Genomic DNA, 15,962 nt, shown 5'->3' on the forward strand with positions numbered 1-15,962 from the left:
ACTCGAATTTTTTTCTTGCTGCGTGCGCGCGTGTATGCGTATATATGTGTGTGTGTGTGAGCTTGCGTGCGTGCATGTGTGTGTACGTGAGTGTGTTACAGTATTTTTTTTGTTCACGGTATTCGCCTTAATCCCCTCGTATGCCAAACAAAAGCTAGAGCCTATGAAAATGTGAAGCTACATAACAACAACAACAACAACAACAACAAGAAGAGAAGCAGCAGCGAAATCAAAACACCAACAACAACAATGACATAAATAATAATGTTAATATATAAACAGATCATAATAATAACAAGAAAACAATATTAATAAGAGTCAAAACGCACAACTCGCATCAAAGAATATCTACGGAAAGCTCTTCAAAATAATCGACGAAAAAGCAAACAAACACCAAAAAAACCAAAAAAAAAGAAAAACGAAACGAAACGAAACGCACAAAACTAAGTTTAACAACGCATTATCCTAGGTGTCTTACAAGTAATGCTCAAATTTATTAAAATTACATTCTAATTTATTATTATTTGGAAACGTATGCAACGCAATCATAGCAATCAGCTTTGAAGTCGCTGCATCTGATCTTGCTGCAGCCTCTCAAACTCTCAATGCTATCGCCTTGACACTATTTTTGGTTCTTTATTTTGTTGTTTGCATATAAATTTGCAAATGAAAGAAACATGAAAAAGCAGCCAACAAATTTGTATGTGTGTGTGTGTGTGTGCGCGCATAAATCGCACACACAAAGCTGTTGCCTGGCCTATAAAATGGCTGCTCTAACAGCAGCGACGTCGACGTCAACGCTGGCAGCGTGGTAAGCAGCGCGCAAGAAGTTGAGGTTATGTCTGCGCCGCAAAATGTGCTTTGGCTGGCCGCGCTGCCCTTGGCATGAAATTGTCGTTGCTGATGCTGCTGCTGCTGCGGAGGCTGCTTTTGCTGCTTTCTGCTTGCTTGCTGCTTAGCCCTCCTTTCAATTGGGCGTGCCAGCAGCCAAAGCACGCGTTGCAGCATCCTTTGCTGTCTGTCTATGTATGTGTGTGTGTGTCTGTGTTGGCTGCTTGTCCTTGCTGTGCTCCACTGTGCTTTTGGGTGCTCCATAAATGACCTAGCCCTATTTTTGGGCATTTGGATTTCGCCCCGTTGAGAGCAGTCGAAAAACTTGCTTGCTGTCGACCGCGACTTCGCTGTCGCAGTCGACGCTGACGCTGACTGTGACATTTTCTTTTGATTTGTGCTCCAGAGTTTTGCGGTTGCTGCCATTTTACTTCTCCCCTTCTTTTACAATGCTATTTCGCTTGTTTTTCTGTTTTTCTTGCTTTTCGCATGTGTTTGTGTGTGTGTTTTTCTTTATAGTTTTTTATTGCTTTCCGTTCTGCTTTTGCCATATTTTGTGTGCAGCGCGCCGAAATAATAATAATAATAAAAAGTGTTGCATACCCTGCAGGCTGACAGTTTGACGGGCACTTCGAGACAATGTTTTTTCGGTTGGGGCGAGGAACAAATACATTCGCAGGACAATTATGGGGTGCACTTATGTGCAGCTGATAGACAGACGGTCGTTGCATGCTGCAAGTTGCAATATACTGAAGCTGCTGCTGTTGCTGCTGTCGCTGCTTACCCAATTGCAATTGACATTTTAAGGCCGAACACAGACACACACACACCCTCTCAAAGTGTTTTTTTTTTGTTTTTGCGCCCCAATTTACTTAAAGTCAGCGCTGCAACCTTGAGAGCTCTTTTTATGCGACTGCAAATAATTTGCATTGTAAACTCTTTCGGCAGCATTTGTGCAACTGTTGTTGTGCGTTAATGTTGCACAGTCTTTGTGCAGCATTTTTATTTCATTAGTCAAGTTGGGATCTACCCTAAAGTCCTTATTACAATTCCTTATTTATTCTTACTCTTGAACTATTTATCATTATTAATATAATGTTAACCCAAACATTGTGGAGTCTTTTTTAGTTAACTAAAGTTAAACTCATTTATGAAACTGATTGAACTTAACGTATAAAGATTAATCACTATACAATTGACTAACAATCGCAAATATTTTAATTTGATTCAACTCACCATTTAATAAAACTTGAATCTCTTGTTCACTAGAGAAACTCAAATACAGACTGAAGCAATTCAAGCTTAAGCTTAACTAAATGATTTGACAGATGAATCAAAGTCTACTCAAAATGTTTGACAATTCTTATTTTGCGTTCGCTTAATGCTGTGAATATGAATATTAATTATAATAATTGTTTTCTTTTTACACTTTTAGCAATACGCACAACCCCAAAACGCCAAAATTGAAAAGTTTAAGGAGTAGTTAAAATACAAAAAATATAAAAAATTAGTAATACTTAGCGCAACTAGCAATTTAAAACAATTTAGATAAATTCATGAAAAAAACATGAGCGATGCAAACAAATTGAAAGTGGAAAAATGTTAACAACAATTGAGGGAGACAAAGAATTCGAAGCGATAGCGAGTTGATTGTGTCTGCCACCTCAATAGGCCTCAGGACAGGAGAATCGAGGCAAGCGAGACACGCGGGGGGAAAGTCGCCGCGCTGCGCAATGCAAGCGAACAGCAGCCGATCCACGTTAAGCGCACAATCCTCGGGCACACCGTCGGCCTCAACGATATCCTCGTCGCAGGGAAAGGTGAGTTGTAACCACATTTATAAGGAAATATCCTAAGGCTTTTTAAAGCATGATTGATGCTTTGATTGATCAAATAATTCATTAGCTATTTCATTTGATTGATGGTTAGCTACGAGTTGTTACTATTTAGTGAAAGAATTGATTGATGACTGATTGATTGTTTGATTGATTGACTGATAAATCATTCGACTGATGGTTTGCTAAGAGTAATGACAATTCTAGTGAAGGAAGCAACGCTCGACTGATTGATGATTTGATTGATTGATTGATCGATCAATTTATTTGCTCTTTCATACGACTGATTGCTAAGAGTAATAACTATTTTAGTGATTGATTGATTGATTGAGAGTGAGAGTAATTACTATTTAGTGAAAGGAGTAAAGCTCGATTGACAGATTGATTGATTGGTAGTCAATGGATTGAACAATCAATGCTTCTTCTGACTGTTGTCATCTATACGCATAGCTAAAAGGAGCTACTGTGATACAAACAATGCCCGACTGATTGATGTTATGATTGATTGATTGTTAGTTTGTTGAGTTTTGAATTAGGTCAAATGATTGTCTGATCAATCGCTTTATTGCAAATTTGTTATGATTGATGGTAGAAAGTTGATTCATACAAAGATCTTTTGATTGATTGTTACTTCGATGGGAAAATGGATTGATTGATTGATCTACCACAAAATGATAGTAGACAAGAGAGAAATTACTATTTTAGTGAAGGATACTAATGAGTTGAGCGTGCAAAAAGCCATTAACAAATGCAACGCTTGACTGATTGATGCACTGATTGATTGATGGCCAGTTTCATGAGTTCCGTAACAAAACTGAGATGCAGCTGCATGGCTGAACGAGTTTGTTGTCACGAATTCAGTCAGCGACGGACGCAGTCCATTTGCTCAATGGACATCCATGACAATGGGTTGCAAAAAAGAAGAATGGAACGAATAGCGAGCGCCAAAAGAGCGAGCGAGCGTAAAAGGGACAGCACAAAGCAAAGAAAAGGCGAGGGAGAGCAAGAGCAAGAGAGCGATAGAGAGACAGAGAGAGAGAGAGGTTGTCTCATTATGTGCGCCCATTGGCAGCCCGGCAACAAAGCAGCGTACTTCAATTCAATGCCCATACGCTCCCCAAGGAGCTTCCCTCCCTTACTGCTTCTTCTGTCCCGTACCCCTTCCCCCCATGGGCGACCCTAACCATTCCCCTTTTCTTCTGCCGTCTCCCAAAAGGACGAGAGCCGCATCGGTTTTGGTTTCATTTTTTTTTTTGTTTTTTTGTGCTCCTGGGCCCTAAGTGCCTTGGGCCTAGGCCCAATTCCCCCTGCTTCCCCTTTGCATCGTCAATCAGTGTATGTGTGTTTGTATGCCTGTGTGTGTGTGTGTGCACATCCTTTTTCAAGTGTCCTTTGTGTATGCGAGCTATGTTGCGCCTCTCAATTATGCAAGCGTTAGCGATAGTCCCAAAAGCACTTTCGACTCTCCACGTACGTCCATTTCCCATTTCGCATTTCGTTTAACAAATAGCCAATCCATACTCCACTCTCCTACCACCCCCCAGTCTAACTACCTTTCTTTCACCCCCTTAATTAAGCAATCTATCATAACTCAACTCGCTCCTTTCAACACCCATTTGCAATTGCTTTACATTACACAAAGAGGGACACAGCGTTGACAATTCTGTGAGAGTTTATTATTTAGTACTCTATGATATACTAAATATAGTCTGCGGTATTTTTCAGTATTCTTTTTAGTATATTAATTTTGTACTTCTTCATTTCAATGAGTACTCTACGGTATACAAAGTATATTACTTTGGTATATTTAAGGAATAATAGTACTCTATGGTATACTAAATGTAGCCTTCGGTATATTTCACTATTCGCTGTAATATATTTATTTGGATATATTTTAAGCACCTGTTGTTTGTAATTGGTATATTTGTTTATGTTTCAAGAAAAATACCGCATTGTTTTGTTGTTATTTAATACTCTAGTATACCAAATATAACATTCGATATATTTTATTTTTTTTTAGTATTAAAATTGCTTTTATTGACTGCTTTGACAATCTGGTATGTTTTGATCGCCTTGGTATATTTCGAATGTAGTATATTATTCGGTATATTTTAAGAATAATTCCGCATAGCTTTGCTTTTATTGAAAGCGAATACCGGATATCTCACAATTGAACACACTCGACTCTTCCTTTCTTGTTTTCATTCACTTTACTTTAAAACAATTATTTAGATTTGTATTTAGAAAATGTTGCATGGCTCCTATTAGGTTATACTTAATATAATATTTTTTTTGTACATTAATAATGATGTTATTATTGACCAATTGAATTAAATGCGTGAATACAATTAGTGAATGTATAAGTGATAAATGCCAAATGAAGCATTGAGCTTTGCGTTTTTTGGTAGTCAACATAGTAAAATGTTAGTGTAGTAACTTATTTGTGCTGCATTTGTTGTATTAGAATGGATAGCCGCAAATAGTTGTTTTGTGTGGCATTGATTCATTGAATCGAGTGGGAAAGTTCGTTGGGAGAGGAGTCTCACCTGATGTTCCTGTTGCCATGTTGCAATAAAAGTCACACAAAACTCGTCTAATTAAAATGAAATTGGATTCTCTCCTCTCTTGGCATATGTGTGTGTGTGTGTGTGGGTTTGTGTGTGTTTCATTTGTCGCTTAGTTGCACGCAAAAATAAATTCGTAAATAATTTGCAACGTTTTCATGCTGCTCTCGCATATCATAATTAAAAATGATAATCATCGTGCTGATGACAATAATTAAAATTGTTGCCTCAAGCTGTGAATCCATTGACATTTGCCAAACAAACACACACACACACACACTCTCTGGCAATTAGTTCAACATTTTAATGAGTTAAATACGATTACGATTCTCAGCGCGGGGGGGAAATAAAAAAAAAACGAGTTAACGGTGAGTTGAATCAAATCACAAATTTATGATAACTAATATTATTATTATTATTATTATTATTATTATTATTATTATTATTATTATTATTATTATTATTATTATTATTATTATTATTATTATTATTATTATTATTATTATTATTATTATTATTATTATTATTATATTATTATTATTATTATTATTATTATTATTATTATTATTATTATTATTATTATTATTATTATTATTATTATTATTATTATTATTATTATTATTATTATTATTATTATTATTATTATTATTATTATTATTATTATTATTGTTTAAAAAAAGATGCTACGCATTTAATTTTCGAATTCCACCAACAATTACTCGTCACCCACATGCGAGAAAATTCTCATTCCAGACTACAAACGATTTTCGCGGAAAATGCTTTCATATAGCAAAAGGAAATGCGCGAATGCACTTCACTTTTTCCAGGAATTGTTGCGTGAAGAGTCCCGAGAACTGCACATATGTAATTAAAAGTTTTACTTTCTCATGGATTTAAACGTAATTCATAATTATCCAATTTTACTTTTCTGCACTAAAAATCAGGTTTATTTTGTATAAGTTATATAAGAAATACTGTTGTTTGGGCAATCGGCCCTTAGTTGCTTTGGGCGACAATCTGGTATATTTTTGCACTTTATGGCATATTTTTATACCCGCTACCCATAGGGTAGACGGGTATTATAACTTTGTGCCGGCAGGAAATGTATGTAACAGATAGAACGAGGCATCTCCGACCCTATAAAGTATATATATTCTTGATCAGTGTCAACAGCCGAGACGATCTAGCCATGTCCGTCTGTGTGTCTGTCCGTCTGTCCGTATGAAACACTGGATCTCAGAGACTATAAGAGATAGAGCTATAATTTTTTTCGACAACATTTGTTATGTTTGCACGCAGATCAAGTTTGTTTCACATTTTTGCAAATCAAAAAAATCGAATAACAAGCGTAATTTTAAAGCTAGAGTTGCGAATTTTGGTATATACTATAATTACTATAGTAGTTATGATTGCTGAAAATTTGGTTGCGATCAGATAAATTGTGGAAGTTATTAAAGATATACTTTTGTATGGGCAAAAACGCCTACTTACTTGGGCTCTTAGTTGCTTTGGCCGACAATCTGGTACATTGTGCCGTCTATGGTATATTTTGAATGGTGTCCTGTATCTATATACCAAACATACCATTTTGTATATTTTTAGTATTTTTTAGTATTTCGGTATACTTTGGAAATAATACCGCAATATTTTGCCCTTATTAAAAATGGGTAGCGGGTATCTCACAGTCGAGCACACTCGACTGTAACTTTCTTACTTGTTAATGTTGTATACCGAATAAAGCCTTTGATATATTTTTCATATTCTTGTTTCTTTCTTACTTGTTTCTCTTTTGTTTTTATTCGTTTCTTCGATGCATTTCCAACTAAATGCTAGATCTTTCTTTCTTTTATTTTCTTTTGTTCATCTCGGGATTTCATTTGATTTGTGATTGATCCATCAAACTTATCGATAATCACAGTCAATTCAAATTGGATTGAAGCGATTTGATCGATTGTGGTCGAAAATATTTCCCAAGCTACAGCAAATAACTGAATTTTACTCCACGCAATGCAATTTTGGGCCTCAGATGCAATGTGACCACAGCACAACTGTGGGAAGGCAGTAATCGCAACATTTAAATGAAGCAGCAACCAAAATCAATGGCAAATGCCGAAAATGCTTGCTAATTGCAGAATTTCGTTATTGTCATTGCGCCTGCGGTTATGCTACAATAATTTTTGGGCAAAGCGAGAGGGAGATATGCTTAAAATTGCAAGAGATATTGATTGAAATTGTCGCAAGCGCGTGAAATAATTTTGTGCCATGGCAAAGCGAAGACAACAGTCACTTCTTCCTCCTGCTCCTTCTCCTTCTGCTTCCCCTCCTTATTCGGGTTCTTCTTCTTGTGCATCTTCTGATGCCTTTGTTTCGTTCGCATTTCGCTGCCATTTGCATCGCAGCAACTTTCACGCGTTGCTTTTAATTAAACATTGCCGTTTGCCAGAGTCTGTTTTCATCTCAGTGCGTGTGTGTGTGTGTCTGTGTGTGGGTGTTAAGTGTGTGTCACACACACACACACACACAGCTGTTCGACAGTCAGCTGAGAGAGCCAACGAGTGAAGGGCAAAGCCAAGTGCGAGCTGAGTGCAGAGCGAGAGAGCGAGCGACAGAGAGAGAGAGAGAGAGAGTGAGAGTGGTGAGGAGGAGGGAGGGGGGAACAGGCCTTAGCAGCTGCTGTTGGCCTTGCCCGTCACAATTTGAAGTCGAGTTGACGACGACGACGACGACGACGACAGCGCGATATCTTCTCTGCTTGTGTTGCCATGTAAGCTGTGCCTGTGTGCGTTTGTGTGTGTGTGAGTGAGCGTGTGATAAGTCATAAAAAGCCAGTAAAAATCTCCGTTTGTCATTACATATTGTCATCATCAGCGGCAGCTTAAAAACAACAACAGCAAGCAAAACAACAGCTGCGCTGGCCACACAAAAGTAGGCAACACTTTTTTTGCTTTAGCAATGCGACGACGACGCACAACAGCTGCTTGCTTTAAAACTGCACTAGCGAGCTTTTTGTCAGCCTTATGCAAATGCAGTGTAGACCACACCCCCCTCTCCTTCTATCCACCCACTTATTGGCAGCTGCTGTTATTGTTCTTGCTGCTTGCTACTTAAATGCAAATTGCATTCCGTCGTTGGCCAAAATCAACGTTTTCTTTTTGTTGTTTGCTGTTGTTGTTGTTTTTGCGCTTTAACCCATGGCTATTTGCTGTGTCACGTGCCGAGCCAAAACGAAAATTAATTGCATACTTTCAGGCGGCGGTATACAACAATAACTTTATGAAATGGTCTCTGCTCTTAATGTGGCACATTTCAAATGAAATTCAATACTAACGACGCTTTTGCATTGCATTGAAAATATAAATTCCAAAACAACATTGTGTGTTAAATGCATTTGAAATGCAATTTAATGCTTGACATGTGCGCACTGATAAATCTGGCATAACTGGCATTAATAAATGTAGTAATTGTAGAACGTTTTAATGGAATTGTGCAATAGTTTTGCGGCACTTTCGACACATTCATGAATGTCACAAATGAATATCAATTTGGAAAGCGAAACGAGATTTTAAGTGCAAACTTGTGCATAACTAACAATTTGCGTTTTATTTACTGTCGCCCACTGCAAAGTATGCTGCATAAATGATGTGGGTTTTATTTACAGACGCCGCTGAAAAGTATGCAACGTAAATATTGCAACGTCGCGACACATTTGCTTACTTATCACGTGTAGTGTGTTCGTGTGTGTGTGTGTGTGTGTGTGTTGTGTTGGTGCCAAAGTGTAAATTACGCTAGCGGCGTCTTATGACACCGTCACACACTCTTACAAACACACACACACACACACACACACGCACAAGTACACGTCGAGCTGTCCCTCTCGCTCTCACCCCTTGTGTCACACGTGACACACGCGAAGTTGTCAAAACTTTGCAACTATTGCCATGAAATACGAAAAGTTTTTAGCTGTCTTGTTGCTGTTGCTGTTGTTTGCTTCATTAGGCGTAGCATGCGTGCGAGTGTGTGCGTATGTGTGTGTGTGTGTGTGTGTGTGTTTGCTTGCTTTTAATTCACAAAACGCTGGCGACAGCGGCGCTGGCTGTGACGTCGACAGCAGCAGCAGCGCACATGTGTGCTCGCCTCTATGTCTATGACTGTGTGTGCGTATGCGTGTGTGTGTGTGTGTGTGTGTGTGCGGGGGCATTGCGCATGTCATCATCAAGCAACTGGACCGCAGCTCGCAGTCCAGTAAACGGTACATATGCTAACGCTAGCAGCGCAGCTGACTGAGCCGACGAACAAAAAAAAAAAACACACACTCACGCACACACAAAAGAAGACATGAAAAACTCTACACAAAGTCTGAGCACAGAGCAGCAACAAATACTTAGCAAGCAGCTGGCAGCCGAACGAAACAACAACAACATCGACGCAAATAATTGGCAGCCTTTTTTTCATTTTTGCTTCGTTTTTGTTTGTTCTCGTTTGATGGTAGAAAAGTCTACACTGCATTAGGCTGGCAGCTGGCCCAAAAGTCTACACGCAGCATCAGCAGCCGCCAGCCGGCTTAGCACACACACACACAGCTCTCCACACGCAGCGCGCTCTCACTCACACACACACACACACGCAGAGTCTCCCGCTCGCACTCTCCCACTTGCTGCAGGTTCTCTCTTTTCGTTCGTTCGTTCGTTTTGTCTGATTAGCCCGCTTTGCTCTGTCGCCGTCGCTGTCGCTGTCAACGTCGCTGCCCGCATCGCGCGTTGTTTTTGCGCCACGACGCGTGTTTGTATGTGTGTGTGTGTGTGCATGCGTGTGTGCATCATTTAAAACAATATCCGGAGATTTGTTTCGCCATTTATATGTCAAATATGACAAGTCAAGTGTTTTCTGTCATTCTTGTTGTTGTTGTTATTGTTGTTCTTATTGTTTGCTATGCCTTTCAATGCATGTGTGTGTGTGGGTGTGTGTGTGCGTGTGTGATTAGCAGCTAAGTCAAAGTAAAAGAAGGGCAGATGCTCTGCCAACACACACACACACACACACACACACGTTTGGTTGGCGGTTGAAAAAATGTAAAAGTCTTAGGCAGACATACATACGTACGTACATATATAAAATATAATTTTATGTTAAAGCTACTACAAAATAATATTACAAAAATGTTTAATTTGCAAAAGCTGTTGAAGTAATAAAAGTATTTAAAATATAAAAATAAACGAGTTAAAAAATACAGAAACAAGTAAAAAAAACTACAGTATTAAATTTAAAATACACCAAATTTATATACAATAAAATACTAAAAATATACCGAAACACGTACATCATACATACTATAAAAATACTAAAAATATAACAGAATTCTTACATTATACAATTTTTATACTGATATATTACTGCATTCAAAATATACCATAAAGGGCAAAATATACTAATTTGTCAGCCAAAGCAACTACAACTTATAGTAAGTAGGCGAATTTTCCCACACAAAAGTATTTCATTAATAACTTCTACAATTTTTATCCGATCGCAACCAAATATTCAGGAATCATCACAACTATAGTTATTATTGTCTGTTCCATTCGAGACTTAATTTTTTTAATCTATAAATTATTGTAAAGAATCCATGATTTTTATTCCCGCCTCTTATTACGTATAACTTGTTAAACTCTCAATAAAAACAGTAAACACACTCACATAAATTTCAAAGTTAAAAAGAACATTCCTATTACTATATTTGGTATAATGGAAATTGAAAGCAATTGCGAATTAACGTTATAAAGTGCATAATTTTAAAATTCATAAAACGTTGCATATTTTTTAGGGCACCCGCAGCTGAAAACGTTTTAATTAAACCGCGTTACACAAAGCATTGTCATCGCATTGAGGTTACGAGGCAACATTTACACTTACAGTTACTGCAACATGTTTGTAAAATCAGAAAAGCATTGTTTATTTGCTTAATTGCTTCATTTTTGCAGCTTCAGCTGCGAAACTTGCGTTGAGAGAATGTCACACAATTTTCACACTATGCATTTGCTTGCTAAAATCAAATGCAGTTGCATTCTTAGAGAATTATTTATGTATGTTGTAAATGTGGCAATGTTATATATATCACAATTAGCATAACAAAATTGACCGTATAAAGTTTTAAATATGGTCACACTTGATTTCAACTCTCTTTATTATAGAGCTTTAGTTTGGATTTTTCTTTTTATATTTCTTTTCAATGAAGAATCTTTGACAAAAAATAGAATGCAGTACAAAAATCTTTAGTTTGGATAAATTCAAACGCATTACAAAAGCGCGTGAATTATTTTTGGGATATGAGAACTTTTTTAGTTAAATGTATGTTTCATTAATTTAACATTTTAAAAGTTTTCTGATATCTACACAGAAAGAAAAAACGTTCCTTAATCAAGAATAAAATCTTGGATCAAGATTATATGATGTCAAAATTGAATCAAGATGGTTTTTTTTTTTAAATTAAGATCATAACTCGAATTGTAATTTTAAAGGAAGGGGATTCCATTACCTTAAAAAACAAGAACGAAATTCTTTTTTTTAGATCGAAAAAATCTTAATTCAAGATTTGCATTCTTCTTTTCAATCTAAAATAAAACATTCTTGAAGCAAGATTTTAATATTAAATTAAGATGTTTTTAATCTTAAAATGCAAATTTAACATACAAATCTTGATTTAAGATTTTTTCAACCTAATCTTATTTCAAGATCGAAAAAATCTTAATTCAAGATTTGCAATCATTTTTTTCAAACTAGACTTGTTCTCTCTGTGTACTTTCTTAAATATATTTAAATTTGTTTAATGTTTATCTTTTTGACTGAAATTCTAATTTCTCTTACTTCTTTCTAACTTCTTTCAATATTTCGTTAACTTCTTTATTTTTTTAACTAATTTTTTTTTCTTTTTTTTTGCACTGCTTTTCTTTTTTCCGTCACCTCTCGCCATCTGGCTTTGTTTCTTCTCTTCCCTGCACATTCTATTTCTTATTCTTTTGACCCTGTTTCTCTCACACACTCTCTCTCTCTCTCTCTTTCGCTTTTTTCCTCACTGCAACAACAATGTCGTGGACATTAATTCTTGAGGTTAGAGCATTTTATAAAGTTGTCGCCCATCTTTCAGCCACTCTCAGTCTTCGTCTCTGTCTCTCTTTCACACACACACACACACACACATAGTTGTGTGCGCTATGTGTCAATGTGTGAAATGAGCTTCAAGTACAACAACAACAGCAACAACAACTAGAAGAAGAAGAAGAAGAAGAGCTGACAAGGACGCTCCATATGAAAACAAACGCATAATTTAAGCGTAATTGCTGTCATTTTTCATTCGAGTGCGGCATGGAGAAGGCAGAAGGGGCAGTGATGAGGGAGGGGCGTGGGAAGATGGGATGGGGAGGGGGAGGGGGTAAGTGTAACTGCGACTGTGACTGCTCCAGTTGAGTGTCCATGTCGCCATCGCCATCGCGTTGCGTTGTGTCCTCCACACGCCCCAAGAGCATGCACACACATGTCTGTGCTCAAGTGTGTGCATGTCTCTGCATGTCTGTTCCTGTCTGCCTCTCTCTTTATATATATATGTGTGTGTGTGTGTGGCTGCTGAGTGCCCGCATCCGGCGCTGAAACGCCAATAATTATGTCGCTGCTTTTTTTCTCTTCTTCTCTTTTTCCTGTATTTTATTTTCTTTCTATTTTTTCTACTGTCGTTCTGTGTGTGTGTGTTTTTTCAACGCCCCCTGGCGGCCAGCGGCAGCGGCAATTGACGCGACTTTTGTCATCGCTTTGTTGCCCCGCGCCTAATCACATCAACAACAAACAGCACAGCAAAAAAAAATATTGAAGCTCAAGCACGACTATCGTGATACCCGACATGCAGTTTCATTCACTTGAGGCTGCTGTTCGTCTCAAAAAAGAAATTACTTTTATAAAATTAATTTGTGATACTATAAAAATATTGTTGGTAATGCTTGAAGACAATTCAAAACAAGTAAGAAAGCTACAATTGAGTATGCTCGACTATGAAATGAATAATAGCAAAACATTGCGGTATTCATTTTCAAAAATATACAACATTATTATACCGCAAAGATACCAAATTGTGAAATAAAGCAACATAGTGCGGTATTAATTTCAAAATAAACCACAAAAATATTTGGTATATTGATATAAAACTACATTCAAAATATATAATAGAATACTATAATGCCAGATTGTCTGGCAAAGCAACCAGACCCGAATATACCAAATGTAGTCGTTAGTATTTTATGTATTTTGCTTTTATTCAGAATGGGTAGCGCGTATCTCACAGTCGAGCACACTTCACTGTAGCTTTCTTGTGTTATTTTTAGTATATTTTGTTTCTTCAGAATTCAATACCAAATAAATACTTAAAGAGCCTTTGAAATGTTGAAAATAACGTTTCCCGCTTAACTGTTTTTTTGGATGATATGAGCGGTCGTGACTTGGGTTACTTTTATCCTTAATCTCCAGAACTTATTACTCTAGCTCTTTTAAGGTTTTCAAGTTCTGGCAGTTCACAGCAAAGGACAGACAGACAGACAGACGGACAGACAGACAGACGAATGAACTCCAGTGAAGCAATGGGAAAGTCTTTTAGATAGATATTTATATTTTTGATTTGAATACTTACAAACCGCACATCGCATTCTTCAGGTTGTGCCGGGTATGCAAAAGTGTGAAATAGAAAAACAGCAGAGTTTGAAGCGCGGCGCATATCAAATGTCAAGTTGCCATCATCACCTTCTCATCATCATCATCATCATCGCCATAATCATCATCATTATCAACATCGTGATGAGCTGTATAATCGTCATGATGTAGAATTTTGTTGCTGTTGTTGCACCTGTGCCTTTTGTGGCATTGTGTCCTGCTCCCTTACGCTTCCCCTCTCGCTTTCCCCTCTCTTTCTTCTCTCTCTCTGTAGCTTTTTCTGGCTGTTTGCCAACTGAACTCAACTCGACTCGAGTTCAGTTCGCTTGAGTTTTGCTTTGTCGAGAGTTTTGTTTGTTTGTTGTCGCTGTCGCTGTTGTTGTCGTTGTTATTAACGTTGTTGTTGTTGTAGTTGTCGCATTCCGTGTTGCGGCGCGTGCCTAGCCTTGCAACAATTGCACTTTTGCCACGCCCAATCGCCGCCCAATTCTTTTGTGTGTCTGCGTTTGTGTGTGCCACAATTGCCGCAGCATTCGCTTTGTGCCATCTCTGTGCTCCCCTCCTCCCCCTTTCCCTATCCCACTGCATTCCTTCTCCCCGCTTTGCTTGATCATTTGCGGTTTACTCTCTTCTCTCTCTCTCTCTCTCTCTTGTTATCCCACACTCTCACATTGTTTTCCATTCCCAGTTCGCAACCTTTCACCTCAGCTCGTTGCAGTTTTTATTTCTACGATTTTTCTGTTGCCGCCTTTTAGGCTGCAGAAAAAAAGCTTAAATCAAGGCAATTTTTGCAAAACTATGTACTTAAAAGCTGCTCTAACTGGCATTGTCCCTGATTTTCGTATTATGCTCACTTTACGGAAATATTTCAGGGTTTTTTGTTTGCACAGGCACTTTGATTGAATCGGTTTTTATTTTGTACTTTTCTTTATTACATTCATTTACTTATTTTATATGGCGTTGTGCTAAGAAATTATAAGATTTCTTCATATTTAGCGCTGTTCATTTTCTGTTTATGGTTTTCCAAGATGCAGCACTATTAAAGTAATAACTTCAAGCTTTCATTTTTAATTTCGAATCTTTTAATTTCTGTAAAATTACTTACTAACAGTTAAATCTGATTAAAGGACTTCCTATGTTTAATAATAATAATTTGTAAATCAGTCAATAGGCCAAGAAACCAATTAATATATCAATCAAACCAATATTCAAACAATCAATCAATCAGTCAATCAATATATCAGTCTATCCACCAATCAATCAATGCCTGTCATTATTGTTATTATAATTTGTCAAGCAGTCGATCGGTCAATTAAATTTTCAATATACCAATCAATCCCTATATTTAATAACCAATATTGAACAATGAATCAATCTATCATTCAATATAACAATATATCGTTGAAGCAATTATTCGCTGAATTTAATAATAAATACTTGTCAATCAATCCTTTCATTCAAGTGATATACAATCAATCAATCAATCACTTTATTAAATAACAAATATTTGTCAATGAATCAATTGGTTAATTAAACAATCAATCTATCAGTTAATTAATCCCTGTATTTGTCATTCAATCCCAATATTTTATAGCTCCATACTATGTTATATTAATCGGATCAATATATTCAGACAATCAATCTCCGTATTTAATTAAAAATATTTTTCATTCACTCAATCGATTAATTAATCAAGCCAATATTTAACAATCAATCAACTTTTGAATCAATTAATCAATATATCAGTCAGTCAATCAATATATCAGTCAATCAACCAAATAATCAAACGCTATATATATTAACTAATATTTGTCAATCAATCAATCGATCTGGTTATCAATCAATCTATCAGTTAATAAATCCCTGAATTTAATAACAATAATCAATAATTAATTGTCGAATTACAGTTGCAGGCAGAATGCAGTGCTGCTCAAACTGTGTGCACTGCAGTTGTCATTCACCGACAAAAGCCAAAAAGCTCATTACTGCTTGCTATCAGACACCTTAAACGCACAGTGAATGAGGGATAGGAGAAGGATTGACAGAA

The 15,962-nt window shown here is 37.0% G+C and overlaps 1 protein-coding gene across 6 annotated transcripts in view; it reads left to right on the forward strand.

Moving 5' to 3' along the window:
* The first annotated feature begins 228 nt into the window (after positions 1-228).
* Positions 229-15,962, forward strand: part of LOC117570434 (MAGUK p55 subfamily member 7) — an 89,252-nt gene continuing 73,518 nt past the window's right edge. Inside the window, exons 1-2 of one of the 6 annotated variants that reach the window (XM_052006712.1) lie at positions 229-480; positions 2,267-2,651. In XM_052006712.1, coding sequence (XP_051862672.1) covers positions 2,565-2,651 — 87 coding nt within the window. In that variant the 5' untranslated portion in view covers positions 229-480; positions 2,267-2,564. The remainder of the gene's footprint in view (positions 481-2,266; positions 2,652-15,962) is intronic. The other 5 variants (XM_034252102.2, XM_034252110.2, XM_052006771.1 and 2 more) reach the window with 5 other exon arrangements.

Source organism: Drosophila albomicans, chromosome X, assembly GCF_009650485.2.
Source record: "Drosophila albomicans strain 15112-1751.03 chromosome X, ASM965048v2, whole genome shotgun sequence".
In the NCBI taxonomy this organism is placed as follows: Eukaryota; Metazoa; Arthropoda; class Insecta; order Diptera; family Drosophilidae; genus Drosophila; species Drosophila albomicans.